General features: G+C 41.6%; 1 protein-coding gene across 1 annotated transcript; it reads right to left on the bottom strand.

Annotated features, from left to right (window-relative positions):
- Positions 1-87: 87 nt before the first annotated feature.
- LOC146660790 (serine/threonine-protein kinase TAO1-like) lies at positions 88-23113 on the bottom strand. Its single transcript, XM_085420818.1, has 21 exons — positions 22478-23113; positions 13378-13636; positions 12929-13000; positions 12579-12680; positions 12457-12502; positions 12274-12370; positions 12032-12145; positions 11628-11719; positions 11058-11151; positions 10754-10835; positions 8039-8206; positions 7613-7819; positions 7246-7380; positions 6795-7031; positions 6548-6676; positions 5573-5656; positions 5285-5404; positions 4941-5180; positions 4620-4832; positions 4238-4420; positions 88-4013 (listed from the first exon to the last, which is right to left on the bottom strand). Exons 2-21 carry the CDS (start codon positions 13507-13509, stop codon positions 3519-3521), a joined length of 3042 nt encoding a protein of 1013 aa, XP_085276944.1. The 5' UTR covers positions 13510-13636; positions 22478-23113; the 3' UTR covers positions 88-3518.
- Between the last annotated feature and the right edge of the window lie 541 nt (positions 23114-23654).

Below are 23654 nucleotides of genomic sequence, written 5' to 3'. Positions count from 1 at the left end.
TCTTAAAATGAAACAGTTACACTTTTTCCATTTCATATCCATACATAACTGTATTTCCTATTTCATACAAGACACCACAGGACAAAGAAATATTAAAATTATTTTATTACAGATGATTCTTTATCCAGTAGCCCTCTTCCAACAAAAAATAGTAATTACAAACAAAATATTACATTTATCCCCTAAACTTTGCCTTTGAATTTCATTTATACATTTTACTTTGTCATCTGTAAGGAATATCTTTTCTCTTCTGCTATGCAACATTCAGCTTTCTGCACAATCTATACATTTAATACAGTTTAATACAGATCTCTGGACCAGGGAGAATAAAACAGCAAGATCCACCAAATGACAGGAGATAAAAGGAATACTGATAAAACAGACTGTACAGAGACATAAGCCTGCCTCCCACCTACTTTCAGCAATAGCAGTCACCTCCTCCCCCAACCCAAACACTGAGAGTTGGGGGGGTGGATCACAGTAGACTCTTTAATCTGGTCAGTCACTTGTGCAATCAGTGCAACTGATCCAGTTCAGAGTGACCGAGGTCTAAAGGTAGACTGCCTCGCAAAACACCTGGGAGTTCTAGTAAACACAAGAGAAGGTCTAAAAGTCCACCGCTCGTTTGGCCCTCTGCAGACATCATCTGGAAATTAAAAACACCCCTTCTGGCATAAAAACACTAAAGAGCTGGGGGGAAAGTTGGTACAATGGCATACTGGCGCTTTGTTTCTGAGCCAAAAAAGAGATTCAAACTATTGAGTACAGGTTGGTACTCCCCCCCACACCAAAGGCAAATCATTAAGTGCAGTGTGAAAATGGTTTGTGTCGAACCATAAACAAACAGGGCTCTTGGTGCACAGATCAGAAAATGTAAGGTCAGTGGACCCTACAAGACAAAAATGTTTACTGTCTACAGCAAGAATCTGGAAACAATTTTAGCCATTTCAGATTTTAACACTTCTTTTTTTTCCTTAAATAAAATCTTTAAAAAGACTTTTCCCCCTCATGTTATAACCTTTACTTTAGCTCCAAGTCCTTTAAAAACCACCAAGATACGAAGCAGAGAGGCTGAGTCTTCACTATGGGGTACAATGTCAGTAACACATAGCCAGTGCTCGAGCAAAGGCTCCACCTAACTAGTTTTCAAATTATGTGCAAAATCATCCTCATACACTACAAAACAAAGTGTTGCCGTTTACTCGAGGCAATCTGACCTACAGTTGTGTTGTTATCATTCACAACAGCATATCTGTAACAAGTTCGAGAACTCGCAGCTGCAAATAAGACAGTGAAAAACTCAGCAGCCGCGAATCGATCCATCGTTCAACTGCCGCCGCTCTAAAGCCACGCACCGCTGTGCCTGCATCGCAAGTTAACTCGTCTCTGATTTGTCGATTCGATCTCCACATGTTCAGATTCAAAATATACAATATTAACACGCTTTTCCTGTACATTCCACCTCTGCAGCAACATATAATGCATAAACTCTGTTTCACAATAACACTTTCCACCTTTAGCTTTACATCTCTATAATCCTTCTTTATAGATTTATAACATTTATATATATTTCTTTCTTCTTTTGTTTTACTTGAGAGAGCTCTTTCCACAAAGATCCAGGTGGGGAGCGAAGGAGCGAAGACCAAAAAAACCAAAACAAAAAGGAGGCTCCAGAGGGGAGGAAACGTAGGCGGAGGGATGCTGGGGGACAAGATCGGTGGTCAGAATGTGACATTGTGGTCATCAGGGGTGAGACAGAGCGGGGTGTCAGACCGGGGAAGGTTGCAGGGGCATGGCAGCGGAGATCCCAGCATCACCACCCATCCACTCTTCAAAAACGTTCAGCAGTCACCAACCAAGCTGAGGGCTAGTGAAGCTCCTCCTCACTCTGTGTTCATTTGTTTTCACTGTAGGGTCTTATAAGGTTTAAAAATAAATAAATAAAGAAAATAACAAAGAAATAACAAAAAGGCATTTCGGGCAACTGTGAATAATAATACTTCCCAAAGCTTCACGGACGTTTTTATACATTAATAAATTTGCCTGCTGCTGCTGACTGTGTTGCCAATTTACATCCAACTCAGCTCACAAAGGCTAAGTGTGCTATTTTCAACGCACATGCATTTATAAACCAGGCTTACGTAATGTTTGCCTGGGCGAATAAAATGAATAGCCACTACATGTTTGTGTAAATGTGTCCGATTAACAATTAAGAGTGGGTGAAAGCCTACGCCAAAGTGCAAATCAAGACATTCAAGGCTCTAACTTGAGTGTTCTTGAGGTAGGCCAAAAGGCTTGTGTCATTTTTTTTTCTCTTTTCTTGTTGTTCCTAACTGCATAGTGCATCACTAAAATGGTGCCAAATCAGATTGAAATTGTATTGCAAACAAGTGATGAGTGAACACCAGTTTTGAAACTGTTCAAAGTTGAGGTTAGGTGCTGCTGAAAACCCATCTCTGTCATAGGGCCTGCAGACTAATAAGGATCCAAGTGCCCTTCAGACTGGCCTTCCACTGGGCAGGTGTGAGTGAAGGCCAGAGGCCTGTGGAAACCCAAGAGCTGAGATAACGGAGCTGAACACGAAGGACAAGTGGCTCCCTTGGCCACGTGGCATTAATGTCCACTGAACTGCCTTTCTCCGGCACGTGTTTCACTACACCACAGTATTGTTGGCATGAGTAGCTATAACGACAAATCCAACTCTGCACCTTTACCTTTGGCAGCTGGGCTCACAGTCCTCAAGAAACCTGCATGGCACTCGCACCAGAACGTACGCAGCTTTGTTTTCCATGAAAATGATCTCGCTGAAACTTCTCACGTCAAGTCAGCTGGATTAGCTTTGGAACTGGAATTAATACTGTCACCACAACTGTCCCTGCACTGCAGCTAAACAGTCAGCAACACCCACAGCTATTCACTTACAACGACCTTCGCTCTCTTTCTCGGTCCATTAACTTCCTCAGCTGCGTCAAGCGTCGCTTGAAACAGTCCTTCCGTTCTCTAGTCTTCCCCCAACTACACATAAATAATCTAATTTAACTTTTCATCAGTTTAAATCTGGTTTGAAGGACAAGCTCAGCACCTTTGTGCACAATCGGTCCCACTTGGGTTTAAAACAATACTGTGAAACAGAAGATGGCAAACAAACCACTCTCAATAGAAAATTAACACACTAGTTTGGGATTGTGGCAACAGAGACTGATACGGCAGTAACAAACACACACAGCAGTGTATGCTGCAGTAAAAAAAACAAAAAAACAACAAGAAAACTACTATTGCACTACTGTAAATGGCCCTCGGGTATCTTATTAGTCTCAAGTCTTCTGGGTTTCCACAGACTGCTGCTAGCAGTACACTGATGTAGAGCAGTGGTGACAGGAGAGCGGCTGGGCTCAGGTAAACCCAGCCTCAGTACTGTGCAGTGCGAGATGTACTGTGGTATGTGCGTGATGCGTGTGTGTACAGTTATCTCGGAGCGAGATATTAGCTTTAAGACAATTTGTGTGTGCGTGTGTATTTTAGGTGTATGACAGGTGGGATCCATTGGAGATCTGAGAGGTGATGCTGGCGCTCCTGCTCATGCCCTGTTCACTCCTCCCCCCTGATGACGTCCTCCTCATAGCCTGCGGGCTGTTCCTCACCCCTCCCGCACCTCCTTGGCTACCCCTCTGACTACCCCCACCAGGGTGGTGGAGGCTCCAGGGTGGTGGGCCCCCAGCCAGCATGGGGTGACCCCAGGACTGCTGTGAGCTGGAGCCCCCCTGGTGATGACTATGGTGACTGCTTCCTCCACCTCCTCCCGGCCAGTGGCCTCCCCCCTGAGCCCCCTGGCCTCCTCCTCCTCCTCCCCAGCCTCCCTGAGAATCGGGAGCCAGGTTAGTGAGCACCATGTTGCTGAAGCCCAGTCGCATGGACTCCGAGTCAAAAGCCTCGATCTCTCGGGCCTGGCGCTCCAGCAGTGAGCGGATTCGCTCCAGACGCTCGTTTTGCAGGGAAAGCATTTCCTCCTCGATCTGGGGACATAAACACAATGTGACACCGGAGAAAAAACAGGCAACTACATTGTTTGTATTACTGGCCAAACGTATGAACAATCCCAGCGTACTAAAGATAAAACAAACTGTATGTGCAACACCTACAGAGAATTGGTACATATAAATGCAGAGGTAACCGCAGTCCTGTCACTTCCCAACATGCACTCAGCCACATCCCGACATTAGACAAAGGCTATTCTTACTTTCTGCTCCAGCAGAGCCCGCCGCAGAGACACCCTCTGCTCCAGCTCCCTTCTCTCCTTGTCGTGCTGTGCGTCTGTCTGCATCTTGATTTTGCTCTGGTAAGCATTGAGCAGCTCAAGCTCCTGCTGCAACTGCATCCTCAGCACCTGACACTCCGCCTCCTGAGCTTCATCCAACCGCAGCTAAGGGAGGGAGCAAAGAAACAGACCTACATAAACGGGTTCTTCTGTGGCTGTTATGCATTAAGAAAACATTAAAGATGCCCTTCACAAATATATTAAACAAATTAGCTTTGAATAATCTATAGATACATTTTCACTATGTTGCTCAGAAATGACTTATGTTTGATAAATGTTGCAGATCTTCCTTTATGAAACTTACAGCCTGTGTGGAGAGCATTTCATTGATGGAGTGGTCATACTGCTCGGCGAGGATGGCCAGCTTCCTAGTCTGCTCCTCCTTCAGCCTCTTTAGGACAGCCTTGTGGTCGGACTTGGGTGTCGTCTCGAGCAGATGGTTCCTGAGGGCCTTGTACTGCCGAGTCTGCGTTTTGCAGGTCTCCTGAAACTGCTTCTTAATCTGAAGCTCCTTAGACTAAAGGGGAAAAATAAAAGTTGAATGAGATGAGAATAATTCCAGTTAAGTGTTGATAGTAAATTATTTGTTAAAGGAAAAAGAAACAGTCCCCATCTTTCTGTGTACCTTCAGGCTTTTGGGCTGCTGCCGGACCTCCATGACATGCTTGCGCCTCAGCTCCCTCTCCCTCCTCTTATTGTACTCCAGCTGGTTAGTGAGCTCTGTCTGGTGCTGGGTGCGTATCAGCTCTGCCCGGGCCTTCTGGATTGTTGCCAGATGCCTGAACTCCAGCTCCTGCATGGACTCGTGATGCCTCAGCAGCATTGCATGCTCCAGATCCTTCTGCGTTTGACGTTTGTTCAGCTCCTAAACAAACAAACAAACAAAAACTCAAATACGTATCATAAAACTGTGATCTAAAGTGAGACTGTGTGCTGCTGGGTATATGTTTCTCCTGTTTCTCTCCACACCTCTCTGGCCAGGTCCTGCTCCACATTGTGTCTGGCGATGAGGATCCTGCGTTTGAACCGCCTACACTCCAGCTCCAGATACTGCCTCTGTCTCCTCAGCAGGTTAGCCTCCTCCTCAGCCTGGAAATAAACATTATGGTTTTGTAATAAATAACCATAGAACTCATACTGCCAAAAAAAATAATAATAATAAAATAAATCAAAGAGACTCGGCAAATAAAGCTTTGTGGGGCAGACGAGTAAAAATCTCACTTGTTCTTTGAAGGGTACATATTGAGCGATCCTCACCTGGAAGTGTTGGATGTTCTCTTTCTGCTTGGACAGCCACTCCTGCTTCTCTTTTTTGGGTGTTGACTGGTTCTCACTCAGCTCCTGCCACACAGGTGTCGTTTAGCTTTTTTTTTTTTTTAAATATGCAGGGATTCAGTTTGACACAAAAGCGTTTGAAGCCCTGCATTCCTTAACCTGCGCCGGTCAAAATTCACATCTCACAAATAACTATTTAAACCCACCTTCAAGCAAAAATAAATGAAGCGTGTTCCCGGTCTTTGTCTTGGATGATAATAAATTAAAAATATTTGAGTTCTCGACTGAAGTGAAATGTGTTTTTGTTTTTACCCTGCTAGCAAAATGGGAAACGGGGGTGAGATCCACTGTACTCATGTCTTAATCATCCGGGCCACATGGACTTTAGGCTGGAAAATTACGAAATAATTCTCAATTTTCAGGAACCATTTGAATTTCCTCTCTTGCCTAAAATGGTGGAGGAGTCATGGTAATGTGAAGCGCACATGGTAAAATCTAGGCAGAGCTGATTTTGTTCAGACAGCAGTACCCTGTGAATGCTTTATGAGACATGGCAGCAATCTCCTTGTAAAGCTCGTCTTCTCTTCTCTTCAAACCCATTACAATTATGTCTCTTGCACAAACGGAGTTACAGTCATTTAAAAAGCACTTGTAAATTAGTAGATGGTGAGCTAATAACTCAATAAAACTGAGACAAACATTGAATGAAAAAGCAGCCAATGTCCAAAGAAAAACTGAAAATCTGCAGAACCACTGAGTCAGACCACATTGATAAATTACAAGTCTGGCTCAGTGGAAGCAAAATATAAAGAAATGAGGGGTGACTCAGGACTTTTGTGCAGTACTGGATATTGTAAATTTACTAATTATTATTTATATTAAATTATAATTTAATTATAATTATTTAGTCTGATAAACAGGCTGCATTTATTATCTGCTGAGGCGGATGTGCGTTACCTCTTTGAGCTGCTCTTTGCGTAGTTTATACTCCCGCTTTTGCGACTCCAAGAAGCTGCTGAGCTCCTTCTTCTGCTGAACCTGAATGTGCTGCTGGAACTTCTTCTCATCGTTGGCAAACGTCTTCAGCTAAATCGAACATGAATGTAGTTTAATATCATAATGTGAGCATTTCGCTGTTGTCTCTACAGACTATTAACTGTGTTTTTCCTCTGAATTAATATTTTAGTTTCGTTTGTCTACATACGTCTTTTTCCAGGGCCGCTTGGTGTTTTTTAAGCAGCTTCTCCATCTCCTGGGTGAAGTTGTTCCTCTGACTCTCCAGCTCTTTGTCCAGCCTCAGCCTGTGCTCATCCATTTCCCCTTTCAGCTTGTTCTCCAGGGCCATTAGGTGCTTCTGATGTTGCCGCCTCATGCGTTTGTATCCTGACATCTGCTCCCTCAGCTCAGAGTCCTGCTCGTGTTCTTGCATCTCACGTGTCACCTACAATATGACGATGAAGAAGAATTATCAGAACGTTGTTGTTACACTAGGACATTCCACTTATCTGATTAGACACTTGTGCTTGTGAGTGGTAAACAAATCTACTCGCAAGTCTCCACCAAGGAATTTTAAACATTTGCTAAACATATAACACATAATATTTCAGTCCTTTTGTCAAATCAAAGGAAGGTTTATTAAGCAAATGTGTTCTTACAAGTGATGCTGTGCGTATAGTGGCAAAGTGCTCTCTGTTGCGGTAGTGCTTCCTCGGGGCCTGAGCTGGTGTTGGCTGGGGCTCAGTGGGCTCACTGGTGGCCGCTTGTTCCAAAGAGAGACTCTCTTCTTCCTCCTGGAGGGGGGTAAGACAACAGAATAATTGAGAAGATACACTACACAGTGTAACCGTGGAAAGAGCACATTAAAGACACTTGGAGCATTGACATGTATGCATGGTCTGAGAGAGTGAAGTGACGTAACTTGAGCCCAAGCTCCCAGCAAAGCCATGTGAGGCTTTATTATAAACTGAGATCAGAAGAATCCACCTTTAAATTGTTAGCATGTGTCCGAGTCGTTTCACCTACCGGTTTGAGGTGTATGACTGAGCTGTTGGACATGACTGTGTGATCTCCTTCCATTAGGTCCAGCTCACTGCGGCTGTCCTGGGCTGCTTCATTCAGGCTGTTGACAGAGCTGCTCTGGGAGCTAGCGCTGATAGACATGCTGGGGATGGACTGATTACTGCCAACGCTATTCACCGTTCCTGTCCGACCTCCACCAGGCTCCAGGTCCTGAAGACAAAGCCGAAAGAGTGGCGCAGAGAAAGACGGCGTGCGAAGGAACAAGAGGAAGAACGAAAGACACAGGAGACGCAGACAGACATGCATACAAACAAGGCATTTAGAGTTACTGAGGAAAGCTCTTTTAAAGTGGCAAATTCATTTGTGTGCCCACATGAAGCCTGTTCTTGTCGCTCAAGTTTGGATGCTAGCCAGCAATCGTCCACACACCTCGTCTGCATCCTGGGCTTCTGAAGTGGGCCCATTGTGGGCCTCCTGAAGGAGGATCTTCTTCATCTTTCGGTACTGCAGGTTATCCAGCTCTCGTACGGCATCCTTGGTTCTCTGAATGAGGTCCATCAGCACAGAGTCTGGACGCTCACGTTGCAGAAACTCGTGCTGTGGGGCGGTGAAAGGAAAGTTACTTGCATGTCCATTTTTAACTGGTAGGTTTGAAAGTAACGTGACAGGAGACGGGGAAATAACATCAGAATGACATCAGAGTACATTTCAAATATTATGAATGTGATGATGGGATATTCAGTACTGCCAAAAGATATTGAATGCAAGTGATGAGGTCATAGCCCTGGGATTTAATGGGAGGATGACTCACGCCAGGCAAGGTTGTCTCATACTATGCCCGATCATTGCTGTCCCTTCTCCCTATGCCCCTAACCTCTATGCTGACCTGCACCAACAAAAGCCTTACAGCCCAGGCCTGGGTATACTGCTTCAGGATCAGCAACTCAAGAGCAACCACACCAGTTAAATTGGGGACAAAGGTGCTCAGGCATTGATTGATTAGTGTCAATCTAAGAGTGATGATCCCATTGGTGTGTGTTTACGCCTGAATATTAATATGTATATTCTTTGTCTGACAATGACACAAATTAATTGTTTTCAGGCAAAAAACAGGGGAAAATAAGCTGCATGTGTGAAGAGTCTTTTCTTGACTGATCAAATATATTTACATGTCAGAAGTTCTACTGAAACACAAGTGAAGCTTGGATTTTTACACTGCAGTCTCATAACATTAGATGAAATTTGCAAGTTAGCGTATAATAATAAGTTACAGTATCTGCAAACAAAAGAAACACCTACACGAACTGCTCTGTCATGGAAAGCTCCCAGCACACAGTTCCCAAACACATAAACACTGCTGGAACTTAACTTGCATCCTCTGTAAAAGCAGAGGGCTAGCCGCTTGATTATTATACACCTGTGACAACAACACTGAAAACACCTGAATTCAGAGGTCAAGAGGTGCAGCTTAATACCTTAATACTTTCCTGTCTTGTCTCTCTCCCCTCTTGGACATCACATTTTGGGTTGTCTAGACCAAAATACAATATTTTGCTCTACAGGGGCCTGATATCCACTTACGAGGACGTTATACTGCCACTGTTCTATCAAAATTTAAAACAAATGTCCTAATATGTGGATCTCATTTTTCTCAGAAACAAAAATCAGGTTAAAAAAAAAAAAAAAAAATTGAAAAAAAAAATCTGGTAATTCTTTGTTTTTACATTCATCAGGTCCCAATCAGCCCAAATAGCAAAAAGAAACTAAGAATGCCACGAAAGAGTTCAGGAGGTTAAAGGAAGTTTTTCCTTCCCACTGTTGCCAAGTGCTTGCTCATAGGGGGGCGTCTGATTGTTGGGATTCTCTCTGTATTCATTGTAGGGTCTTTACCTTAAAATATAAAGCCCCTTGAGCGGTTGTGGTTTGGCACTAACCCTAAGCCCAAGATCCTCAAAAGGAACATGTGTTATATTAGTTAGTCAGAAATAAAAGTTAACCCTTAATATATAACATTAAAATCCCAGAATGAGTGCCACAATAGTTAAAATGTCAGCGCATAAGCTACTATTACATTTTGACAATGACTCTTCCTACCATGTGCCTGCTTACCAGAACCTCCATGTATAAGGGGAAGAAATGTGCACAAGAGCAGATCATCCAGACGACTGTCTGTGAAGCTATGACAGTTATGACAGCTAAGAATAATACCCAAGTAGATAAAGTCACGCATTTCCTCGTAAGATTAAAAGGCATTTGCTAGGCACTTTAATGCTGGGCATACACTGTGCGATTTTTGGCTTATTTTGAGCCGATTTTTCAGTCGTGCGACCGTTTTGGTTATCGGCCCGAGTTTCGCCTTCATCGTGTGTCGTGCATCGTGTAGTATACGTGGGGTAACGAGAAGCTTTTCTGTTATAACCTTCATTTTATGGACGCACAGTGTGAGCACTCAGATCGCATCATAGCATCGGGCTGTATAGTGTGAGACCCTGCATCATGACCTACAAACTTCTAACCCCTGCGAGTCAATCGTGCAGTTTGAGCAGAAGCTGAATAAGGCGACTGAAGAAAAAAAACAAACAAAAACAAACAAACAAAAAAAACCGCAGTGTTTGCTCAGCTTAAGGTGGTTAAGTTGGGCTACAACTCACATACAGGAAAACCACACTAAGCAGCAGCTAAAAACACATTTCAGCTGATCTTGATATAGGCACAGTTTTAGAAGTTGACATTTAAAAAAAAACCAAAAAAAAAAAACAAACCAAAAAGACAATGTGCAGTGTTTTCATACCCTAAGGGCAACTTCCATTAACAACAGAGAGTCTATTAGCAGGCTAAACGACAGCTGCTCAGTGACTTAACGATGGACCCTGAAGTCACATCTCCATAGTAATTACAGCAAGCTCTGTGTGCATGTGTGTGTGTCTGTACATGTTTTGGTTGTGTGTGTCTCTGTCAGTTTATCCGGAAACGGAGGATTAAAGAATCAAAATAGAAGCTTATGTGAGGAGAGAACAGAGTGCAAACATCACAGGGAGCTTCATCAACAGAGGGCTCGTCAGTATCACATCTTAGCACAGTGACCCTGCTGCTCTCTGTCTGTGTTGCAGTGTACGGTACATCAGCACATGTGCGCACACTTACACCCAACATGTCGTCAGAGTGCGGTCGGTCCTGGGGGATTTTCTGAAGGCAAGAATCGATAAAGTTTCTAAAATCTTCTGACCTGGAACAAAGACGAGGAGAAGAGAGACTGTCAAAAAACAACGACACAGAGAGTGGGCATCAAAAACAAACATCATTATTTCAGCTACAAAACACTAGATATAGATAGAATAACTCTCTGCTGGCATCCACAAAAAATATACACCTTTGTTTCACATCCCCAGCAGACATCTGAATTTAACTACACAGACGATAAACTGTGAGTGCATGTGTGACACCTCACCATTCACTGGACTGCAGCGTGGGGCTCTCATTCTGCGCTATGTGGTATAAGGCACTCATTGCATTCATGTTAAACAAGGGAGGCTTCCTCTCCGCTGGAACAGAACGACATCAGTCAGACACCAATTTAATTACAGGGTGACTGGTATGAGTAAGTGAAGGGTTAAAGCTGCCTTTCACAACTGATGAGAAGTAAAAAAAAATACCCAACTGTGATCAGTAAACACTACTGATGCAACAAAACATCACAATCACTTTGTCAGGGAAAGAAAATCCTTAATCTTTCATTTCCAGTAAAAGTAACTTTCTCCTGCTGTTACATTTTTATTGATACAATAGAGGTGGCGTGGTGGTACACTATTAGCACTAGCACCACACAAGTTAAGATAACTGTTGATTCTATATTGGCCCACGGGTGTGAGGTAGATAAAGTTAAGAGACATAGAATAAAGCACTGTATGAATGTCTGGTTAAATGTGGGTTGCAGGTTAAAGTGCTTTGAGTTCTCAACAAGACTAGAAAATTAGCTTTATAAATGTCAGTTCAATCATACAAACACACTGTCACTCACCTAATTCTATACAGGTAATCCCTAAGGACCAGACGTCCACCTTTCCATCATACTGGCCTTCATCCATAGCTAGAATCACCTCTGGGGCCATCCTGGATAAATTCAAGGAAAAACATAAATCAGGACAAGGGATCAGACAAAAAGCCACATAATATAAATATAGGGTAAATTAATAGTAAATAAGGCAAGGTCAAAATCCTGTTACTGATTACAGTATCAAAGCATTTGACTATATCGGCAGGCATGGGTATGAATATGAAAATATACAATCAGTTCTGCTCAATCGCTGCTTTTAACAGACACCCACTTAAAGAATCGATAAATTCAGTTCTGGTTTATGCACGCAAAACATACACACACGCACGCTTACACTTACACTTTAACTTCATACAGATTTCACTTACCAATATGGCGTTCCCACAAAAGAGTTGGCAGGTGAGGCAATGGAGGCAGAGCCAAAATCTGCCAGTTTGACTTGGCCAGGCTCAGTCAGCAGGATGTTGCCAGCTTTTACATCCCTGAGAGAGAGAGAGAGAGAACATCACAGCATGTGGATAAGTGGAGAGATGTAGTGTTTACAGTTGCTTCCTAAGATACTTAAAATATCATAAAATAAAATAAACAGTTGATTGAGGACCTCACTCACCTGTGGATCATATTATGGGAATGAAGGTAGGCCAGCCCCTGCAGAGCACCATGTGTGATGGCAGCAATCTCAACTTCTTGTAAAGGTTTTTTATGAACTGCAGGAAAACAACCAGAACAATGTGAACTCACTCAAATATCCACATGTCATTTAGAAGAGTAAAAACAACTGTTTGCTTCTCACCTTCTAGCAGGTCAGAGGCCGAGCCAAGACAGTACTCCATCACCAGCTGGAAACATGACATCATTTTAAGAATAGCGGTGCTAGGCAGCGTGAGATTATGCATGCCTGTAAGCTAGACTCACCCATGCTGTGTGCTCACGGAGGTAACATCCTTTATATTCTATACTGTTGGGGTGCCGGATCCTTTGGAGGAACTTCACCTCCTTTATGATGTCCTGCCATTTCTGTTGGTGAAATAAAAATTTAAATGGCAATCGTTGACTGGCTTAACGAACCAGAGGTGGCTGTGTCTGCAGCAAAGTTACTGATTCAAGAAAGTGAATTCCACTTTGCTGGAAGCTCAGAAACAGCACAATGTTCACCTATAATGTTCTTTTTATATTTGGATTTGGATTATTTGGCATCAATGCTTCATGATTTGCTGCATCAATTTGTGTTTTTTCGATCTATTTTCTGGCCACAATTTTCTCACCTCATTAGACTGTTTGCCACTGTAGGACATCTTTTTAATTGCCACCACCTCATTTGTGCGCACATCCCGTGCCTGGGAAACGAGAAGGACACTGTTGGTACATGCTGCAATCAGAACATACACTGTAACATTAATTATCTGCATTTGACATGTTGTTTATCAAAATCTCTTTAAAAGATGGAAGTAACTTTCGAGTCTGAAAAATGAAGCCAGGAGTATGTTTAACCTGCATTCTCCATAATGGCCAAAAGGCAGGGACACCTCTGAGGACATTTACATCCAAATAAACACTTTCCTGTGGAGTTTATGGGCTCAGTGTTACACTATTTAACTGATTTTATCACTTTTTAAAGTGAACAGGTTTTTTTTTTTTTTTTTTTTTAAACCACTCATCTAATCCAAAGTGACTGTCTTTTGTTTGTGTCAGAGTAAAGATGCAGTTCTCTTACAAAGTAGACGGCGCCAAAGCTGCCATGGCCAATTTCTCGGAGGTCGGAGAAAAGCTTCTCTGGATCTTCTTTGAAGAAAAGCTCAGCCACCTCCGGATCCTTGAGGCTCCCTGCCCTTACGGAGGAGGGCATCCTGGTTAATGTAGTCCCTTATCACCCACGCAAAGGCGATGGGACTATCTGGCTGCTGAGCTATGGCAAAGCAGCTGAAGATTCATCTGCGGTAATCGATGACCCTAAGGAACCAGTACATGGGCGCCTGCATGGACAAAAAATGAGACAGAGACAGCGAGATGTGTTAGCAAGGACAAGATGAAACACATTGATCCTGCAGAGGAGGAACAAGAGTTTGACGATACCAGCAAGATGAGTCAAAGACCTTCAAAGAGGAAAGAAGGAAATCTGAGCACAACTTTGACCTAAAAGAAAGCAAAAATGAAATATTTTCTCAAACGCTTGTTTGCTCACAGGGTGACAGGGCAAGAATATAGCTTTATATTTCATGAAAAGAAAAACACAAAAGACCGAGTTGGTCAGAAAGGTCACCTCTGAACTATATTATACTTGGTGATTTTGGCCTTCAGCTACTGACACTAATTTAACCGCTGAGTCATCACTAGCACTGCCTCAGCAATTACTGTAGATCTTTAAACTACTGGGATGACTGGACAATACAAATATTCCAACACAAGAATTGATTTCATGTCCACTGCTATGAGCTGGCCTGCAGAAATGAAGGGTAAGCTGCACTGACTGATCAATCCTGGCATAGGGCTAAATATTTGCATCATCGGACTCACAACTAACACATTTACATATGCAAGATTAATACTGTTTACAAGCCTCATTCAAATTATGTACAAAAAAAAAAGCTATCCAGCTGACTGTTAAAAAAAAGAAAAGAAAGAAAAAGAATTGGGAAACAGAGTCCTCAAAGACAATAAATATTCTGGACAGAATGAAATACAAACTGTTAATATAAACATGCTTAAGTAAGAAAAACAGAGGTCTAGTCTTATTCTATTGGATTCTAGTGAATAGAGATTCAGATTTTTCTAATTCTGCCATAATGAAAAAAAGCAAATAAGCTTAAAACTTTGCTGTTAAGCAAACTTTTAAGCTTCATCAACAATAAACAGGGGTCAATTTAACTATACACGAAACATTTAATATACAGGTATTGACATTTTGCATACATGTGACCACTATCCATGGGACATTAACTTCTAAGCCAGCAGAAGTAGTTGAAGTTTGATAGCAGTTGCTGGAAAAATAAGTGCTCAAGCCCCATTCACACCTGTCAGTGACTGCTTGGCAACCACCTGTCGCTACCAAAAAGAATGCATTCTCCAACCAGTTGGCAAAAACCTCCTTGTGATTGCTTTGGTTGCTACCATATTGTGAGATTGCCTGTAGATTGTATCAATGTGACAGACTTGTCTACAAATACTGGCCAGCCGCTCTGCTCTCACTTTGGGAGTGTGGGACACAACCCGGGAATGGAGAAGGTTTGCCTTCAAAAGTAAAAGTTGCACCTTTTGAAACATGTTGACTACCGCGCTAAGGCACAACTTTTATTCTGAAGCTAAACCTTCTCTACTTCTCATTTGGCTGGTAGTTAGGGAGTATTTGAAGACAAATATGGAAAGGTTTTTTTGGTGCAGCACCTTCTTTGCAATCAATTTCACCGAGCGACAGCCAACAAACTCCAGGAACCACTTGCCAACCAGTTGTGGAATTAACATTGTTCCATAGCAACCAGTGATTATATCACATGCAATATGGTAGACAACTCTTAAGCACATACTTGACATCATGCATGGAACTTCAACAGCAAGGTTTTACTTGGTGTGAGATGCTAATGTGAACTTGTGGGAATTTCCCAAAATACACATGACATCCAGTCTCATGTTGGTCAAAGGGCCAACAGGAGTGCTGGACTGCCAAAGAAAAGCGAAACTATGCATTAGTGTTCCAATGAAAGGCAGTGCATAACATCTTCATGTCATGTGCTGCCAGTCAAGCTCATCAACATTTTTCAGTAACGATATGTAGCATGTACACAACAACATCTACATATGGCAGTTTTACCGCATTAAAAAAAAAGCAGATGGCACGGCCATGTTAACTTTAAAGTTAACACTTAGAGATGTGATTACACATGTACTGTGTACTCTGAGATTTTGGGGATTTTGTGCGTGAAAGTAGAAAAGCTTCAAACCAGTGTTGCTGACAAATTAAGAAAAATATCAGCTCTAAGCTAAAAGCTCGTCGCAAAGTCAGAACGATATACTGACAAAGCATTCAGAGCAGCAGCAACAACCAAAAATGTTAACAACAGTCTGCTGTCAAAGTTTTCTGTGATTTTTTCTAGCAGACATGTGACTACACTTCCTCATAAATGCACCACACTGATCTCACAGATTGCTACAATGCACGGCTACAACATTACATGCTAACAAGCCTTTTATTTCTATTTAACATAAGCAATATTAACAAAGTCATTTATATATATTTAGTTATATATTTAAAACGGACTAGAATGAAACCATTTTAGTCATTACATTAAAAAAATATATAAAAAAATAACACATAAAAAACATACAACAAAAACCCAAATAAATAATCTACTCTTAGGTTTCTTTTTTAATCAAAATAAATTATTATTAAACTTATTAGATGCATAACAATAACATTATTTTGGCAAACTATACTTATAGAAGTGATACTTGGCGGCACTTTCTATAGGTGAGTATATTTGGTAGTGTTGAATGGCAGCTTTGAAACAAATTTTATTCTCTCAACAGTTTAAAAAAAACAAACAAACATCTATTAGCTTAATCTTTACCTCACCTGTTTTCTTACATCTGTGCAAGACGGAGCTGCTTGAGCCCCATACTCAATAAATGCCAAACACAGAAGTATTGCGACCAGAAATGAACACAGATGCCTCATTTTGCTGAACCTCTGCACTCTTTTTTTGATCCACCATCTGTCTTTACTGTACTGATGAAAGTAGCCATAGAGCCCCTCACAGCTGTTAATGTTCGGTGATAGTACTTACTACCCTGCATTACTCAGCATACCCTTTAGGCCTCACTCACACAGCCCTAGAGATCTGTTGAAACCAACTGGCAGGAACTGGTGACAAGGGAAAAGTATGGTTTCTGGAACCGGATGGTCAGTGGTTGCTGAAGGTTGCTGGCATTCGCTAGCATGAAATTGATGACAGAGAGGTATACGGTCCTGTACTGAAAATTGCTTTACATTGCTCTGGTCACTAGCAAGTTGCTGTGGTCATCAGTAATTTATATGGAAGATGCCATCTTGTTTGGAAACATTTGGAAACTATTCACCGAGCAATAGTGTGAAAGGTGAGATACAAAATGGAAAAGATTCTCCTTTAAAGTAAAATTGCTTGGTTCTATTGGTAAGGCACAACTTTAACTTTGAAGGCAAACATTTTCTGTTTCTGGTTTGTGTTGTGCCTTTTAGTCTCACTCCCACCTGGCAAGTATTTTCCAAGTGTTTGCAGACATGTCGCCCTTTTTTCAAGTGCACCTAGAATACATGGTATTTGCAGACATGTTGGTATCTTCCATGTAAACTACAGAAGGCCACAGCAAAGTAATCACGAATCATTAACTCAATAACCAACCAGGGAATACATATTACACATTAATACACAACAACTGGTGTCTAGACCTGTGTGATTAAGGCTTTAGCGGTGTTATTTGGTAAATGTACAGTTACTAGTTTTCCAAACTATATACATTGTAATTACTTAAATTTTCCATGTTAAATATAATTCAGTGTAAATGAATTATATATTTTTTAACCACATTAGAACTGTACCTGATAAATATGGCCAGTTAATGCAATCATTGTCTCAGTGGAACCTTTAAAGCTACAACTTTTGACTATTCACCGTCATGGTGGTATTTAAAAAATGTGTGCCATCCAGGAAGTTAAAACTGGTACATCTAGTATACCGTCTAGCAGTTAGAAAGGTAACCGAAAGGTAATACAAATGTAACTACATAATTTCTCAATAGTGTTTTGCAGTGGTCATTTATTACAATGGTAATTTTTTCCCCTCTCATGCTAGATGCTTTTCTATTCACATAATTATTACACTTTAAAATGTAAAAGATGCAGGTTTTCTGTTAGTGTAATGAAGCATAACTTAAAAAACAGCAGTTAAAATGGTTAATTGCAATTAGGGCTGGGCCATATCATACCGTTCACGGTAATACCGATATAATGTTGGGCAAAGATAAGAAAATGAAATATCGCGATAGAATATGGGTAAAACTGCTTTGTATTTTTGTATTTCATTGTGGAAAATAATAAATATATTAAACACTAGAATATGGGTAAAACGCACATGCGCAGTGCCTTTGTTTTCATACGCACATGGCGGAAAAAGCATGGCGGCGACGGTCAGATACACAACAAAGCACTATTTTTGGTAGAGCATGCTAGCAGGCCGTCATTATTACCGTGTTGTTTGGAAAATACGGCACACTTAAAATCAATCCTTTGATTTTTCTGAAAATCGACAGCGCCCCTTATAATCCCGTGTGCCTTATGTATGAATTCTGGCTGTGTTTACTGACCTCGAAACGATTTTATGTGGTACACGGCGCTCGTAAATCTGTCAAATGTTTTAGTAGGACTTTGCTAAGCTACAAACCCACACTGCTTGATGGATTGTCGGAGCATTACGGCTATCGTAGGCAGGAGCCTATATATATGTATATATTTTAGCATTAGGGGAAATACAGAAACAAAAGGAGCAAAGATTAATTCTAATTTAAATAACACTGCAGAGAAGTGCGAATCAAGCACTGAACGCTGTCACATGACTAAATCTGGAAAAATCTGAGCTGCATTGCTAGATGTGTGTAAGCACATGCAATTATTAAGAGGAGAAGTGCTGGACACTGTTCTGCTTTACTGCTTGAGAAAATGGATTCTCTCTCGAAGAGTTATGCGAATTGATTTCCTCTGCACTGTAAAATTCACCATGATGCCTAATGAAGACGCAAGCAATACACAAACCTGAGTAGCAATGGGTGTGATTGAGAAGCGGGGGGAGAGAGAGAGAGCGAGAGAGAAATGGAGAAGGATAATAAATAATCAAATAAGTTATTGATTCCATAGTGAATTTCTCTCAGCTCCACAGGATTAGCTACAGTGGAGCAATGCTGTGGCCAGACGGCTCACCAACAGCAGAGAAAAATATGTACAGGATGTTCCAAAGAATTTTAATAGAAGCCAATTGAAACCCATCCTAAAACATCCATTACTACAACATAACACATTTTAATTACTGTTATTAATTAGACTCCAATTAACCTTTTTTTATTCTTGAAAGCGGATGATTCATAGTCTTATTTGGCAAGCTGCAATTACACCAATAATGGCTTTGAATACAAAATGTAATACCAGATTAAGTATGAAGGTTAACATTGCTCCACATGTTCTGGTAGCCACCACACTAAACATACTGTTGGAGCGATTACTCTTCCTTAGTTCCTCAACACATCCATGTTACACCCACATGCTTGTGTTTAGTTATTTTTGGGCGATTACACCCCCTCACTGCCTACTGTACTTGACTGGAGTTATTAACCAGAATACCTATGATCACCTATGGATATGCTTCCCCCCCTCAACAGAACTGCTGGAATTTAATAGTTTTGTTACGTTTGTTATATATACACACATATTCATACAAATGGTGCCTAGAAGATGCTTTATGCTGTACTGTTAAATAATTCAAAATAGGAATGCACTTAGTTGATACATCTCATGACGTGATCATGTATCAGCCTGATGTAACTGGTCCTAGTGAACTCCTCCTTATTCATTTCTTAGAACATTCTCAAAACACACGCTTAATTAACACACAATAATTAAAATCTTCTCAAGCCCAAAAGAGAAGCATGATTGTAGTTACAGCTCATAAACGACCCCAGTCGAGGTACTAATTTTAAAAAATGAAAAATGAAATATGTCATGTGTAACTCATCTGTGCTTGAACCAGTCAATAAACTGAGTTCATGCTTTGTTAATTACTCAGCCGCCCCATTAAAAAGAAAAACAATAACAACAGCACTGCAACATCATATAACTGTTTGTTCAGAGAAAATGTTAATTTAATGAACTGCATGTGATGTTATTAAAATGGCTTACACGCAACATTTGTATCCCTCTGGGATGGAGGGTGGGGTGTCCAAGCTCCTGCCTCCCAGACCGATTACAGATTGTGGCTTGCACTGAGTAGAGGAAGTGAACGCTCTCTAGCTAAGCTACCTAATGTCAACAACACATCTCAATTTCTCGTGCCATCGCAAAGCTGGTGATGGAGAGGAGAGACGCAGTGACCAAACGCTAAGAAGACTGAACCATCCAGTTTCTATCACAAAGCTCTATTTACACCCCTCCAGTTGCGACAAGTGTCAGGAGCGTCAACGACATGCCACAGTTACTCTGAACAAGAGAAGGGAAAACAAATGCATTTAAAATGGCCCCTTTAACAGCAAATACGGGCATCCACACACCAAAATACTCATATGTCTCAGTGGATGTGGTTCGTCAAACCGGATGGGCTCCTTGGTCTAAGGACTTTTTGGATTTGAGAATATGCATAAGTTCTGATAACATTAGATTACTACCTAATCTACAGGTCACATCTTAAATTCATCTGATTCCTGATCCATTTACTGTGCTGAAATAAAAGCAGGTCTCAATGGGTTATCAACAACAGAACAGGTGTATTTTTGGAGTCTGAAAAGGCATACAACCCGAGCAGGAAAAATGGGCTTGCGTGTGACTCAGGTGTACAAAAGCTCAACTGCTAGAAGTTTAACGTCATTGCTGTGTATTGCACAACTGTCAGAAAAACATGCTAGCCCTAATATGAAGAGCTGATAAGCTCTAAGGCATACACTTTCATAGTACAAACTACTTCTTCATTCACATCCCTTACTTAAAACATGGTCAAATAGACTCTTTAAACCTTCAGTTAATTGTAATCAAAATAATTAGCAAAATCTGAGAGTGAACTTAAAGATTATGATTGGTTTTAAGATACAGGATGCACAATGTCAATCTTGAGACATTTTTGTCTCATTTTAAAGTGTGTATCCTCAGTTGATCACCTGAAAACAATAAAATAAATGTGCCTCCCTACCCCCGACTTCTTGCTCTCACTCTGACTCATCAAATATGTTGTTGGTCTCCAAGTGTTAAGCAACCACCCTCAATTACAGACGTCTCCCCTTATTTCTCCTTATTATGGAAAAAAGAATCTCATTAAAAAAATGAGTCTTATTATCTGTGTCGCTGACCACCGCTGATGTCAAAAGATTTTTTAAAACACACCCATGATGCACACAGATGTAATATATATTTTTTTAAAAAAGGTATAGGTGCTACGGTTTACATCTCCACGATCATATCATTTTTTCCCCTCTCTACCATACTACTGAATGTTGAACGCCACAAATGGAACCTGAGGATCACTATCATGGTATCACTTATACCAGCTATAAAAAGATTAAATACAATAATAAGGCACTGTACAATCAATAAGCTAAGTAAGGTTCATGGTATTACATGTGAAAGCGTATTATATATTATTCACTACAATAAGGCAAGACTACTACTGGCTGCCTTTGATCTCAACTTGAGCAACCACTGCAGGCTTTGCTCTGGTGTCTAATCCAGTTTTCCTGAGGGCGCTTAAATCCATTATGCAGTTTGCTCATATTCAACATCACCCTGATATAACACTGGCAACAACTTTTTAAGGGCTTCTCCAGCAATCAAGACACTGGGCACCACTCACTGGTTTGTAGCTTGACAGTGTGAACGCACTGTTGTTCTGACAGTCATGCAGACATGTAAATGAACAACTGGCAGGTGATCAGATGAGACCAAGTTATAATGAACCTGGAAAGCAGACAGACAGGCAGCCTGCCAGAAAAATTAGTGATCAGTGAGTAGCAGAGAAAGTCCTGTTACATTGCACACAAAGATCTAGAGAAGGCATGTCAGCCACCAAGCCTGGGACATTTGAGAAATCACCCCAAACAAAGCGCAACGCCTTGGATGCATGATGAACTTGGTGCCACAACTCCGGCGTTACTGAACCACATTCAGTGCCGTGTTGCCTCCGTGTGCGGCTGGTCCTCTGTGTAATGCATAAGTTAGGCGACAAAGACGCAGATAAGCCAGGCAGAAGGGAAGCTTGCCGAGTAATATCCACTGTTACGCAATATCAACACTGAAAACTGAAGAATGCGATTCACGTCAATGCACTAAAAAAACAAAACAAAACAAAACAAAAAAAACCCACACCAGCCGCCGACCGACGTGAGCGCTACCCGTTCTCGCACACGGCAACGATGATTTGTCAGACTGTGCTGGCCAACGCCGCTTGTAAACACAAAGCCAGTGAAAGCATGCGACATACATAGGATGAGCCTGGACCAATGTCACCTACCGCTACACTGCATAGCTTTTCAGACAGTACGAGGTCCCTTAGAGGTAAACAAACTTGTCAAGCAGACACCCTCCTCTCCTCAGAGGCGAGTTTCACTCAGTGTTGCCGTACAGCCACAGTGGACAAAAACAAAACGAGGGAGTGGCACTGCTTTCAACCATAGTTGCATAAAGCGGATTAGCATGCTAAAGCAGCTAGCTAACGCTGCTTAGGTAAAGCAATCTGTGCCCATCCTTTTACTACCATGATAACAACTCTCGATTTAGCTCCCCAGCATTTCCCCTTGTACATTTGGATCAATTAGAGACATGTCACATCGCCATTAAAAACATACTGTCTTCACACTAACAATGGGTGACTCAACTTGCCCAATAAGCGGGCTAAAAAAATCTGTTGATGTGACACACTGTAGAAGTTGTGACAGCAACTTTTGGTTAGCTGGAAAATAGCATCCTATTTGGCTGGCTAACTCGTAAGATAAGATATATTGAAATTAAGCTCCGTTGCAGTATATAGCGTTGGGAGAACAAATCAACACACACAGAGTAAACGTTAGCAGAACGCTAAAGTTGGTTATCAACTCACCTTGTCAAGAAAAGAAAAATGAATCCACACAGGTTGAGATGAAGTGGGGGTATGAACGGCTGCTTAATCCGGTTACTCGGAAACAGAGCAGGGCAAGGTGTCTGTGGCTAAATCACGGGCAGGCAAAGCAATCCGGGCAAATCAGAGTGCGGAATTCGCTAGCCGATAAGTTAGCAATGCTAATTCGCTAATCTAACCGCATAATTGCCCTACCCAAATACAGACGGTCATTCTGCCCAGTCCGATTATTCTCCTTAGCAATAACCGATTTTCGTCAGCAAGTGAAAATAATAAATATTTATATGAAAGCGAAGCAAAGAGCTGAGCTGGATAACGATTGACTGCCAAGCTTAAACTGTCACAACGAGCTGCAGGAAAGGCAGGCAGGGTACTGGCCAACCAGCTAGCTGCTAACGTTAGGAAGCAGCTAGCAAAGTTTCTTTACAAATAAGCAGTTCCCCAAAAATGGCGGCGGAGAGAATCACCTCCCTTCCACCGTGAAGGAACCGAGGAGATAATGAAACAAACAGGAGTCCGAGCGGCTCAGGAGCCAGCTTTAACTGAAGCGAGAGTACACGTGTGACAGTTTTGGAGGTGGGGGGGTGGGGGACTCGCCGAGGTTGTTGTCCTGCTGCACCCCGCGGGCTAAATGTTGCCCCCTCTCTCCCTCCCTACAGTTTGCTTTGCCATCCAACAACTCCAAACACAGAGGTGTGTGTGGATGGAGAAAGTAATACACATAATGACTGTCAACATTCCCTTCCCCGCGATTTGTTCGACCTTATGCACTTTCAGACACTGAGCTGTATAGCTGTGTAGCTAGCTAGCTATATATATATATATATATATATATATATATATATATATATATATATATATATATATATATATATATATATATATATAAAACATTTGTTTGTCTGTGGACAACAGACCACGTCCGTGGAAAAATGGAAAGAGTAGAGTTTATTTACGAGGACTTAATTCTAGCATACAGCTATGGAGAAATTGTGCATAGTCTATTATAATGACATTATTGTGTAACTACAAGATTCCCCTCCTCCCCAGTTTGTGCTCTGTGAGATTTACGGAATACTCCGGGTCGACCTGGAATAAAATACGAAGCAGGTTCGTGCAGATGACAGATGATCAGTCATGCTGTGTTTACATCAGGGGA

This window comes from Rhamphochromis longiceps, linkage group LG10 (assembly GCF_057381845.1).
Source record: "Rhamphochromis longiceps isolate RC_006_pf linkage group LG10, R_longiceps_female_GT1.1, whole genome shotgun sequence".
Taxonomy (NCBI): domain Eukaryota; kingdom Metazoa; phylum Chordata; class Actinopteri; order Cichliformes; family Cichlidae; genus Rhamphochromis; species Rhamphochromis longiceps.
The sequence above is the reverse complement of the archived record's forward strand: the minus strand, read 5'-3'. Positions and strand labels throughout refer to the sequence as shown.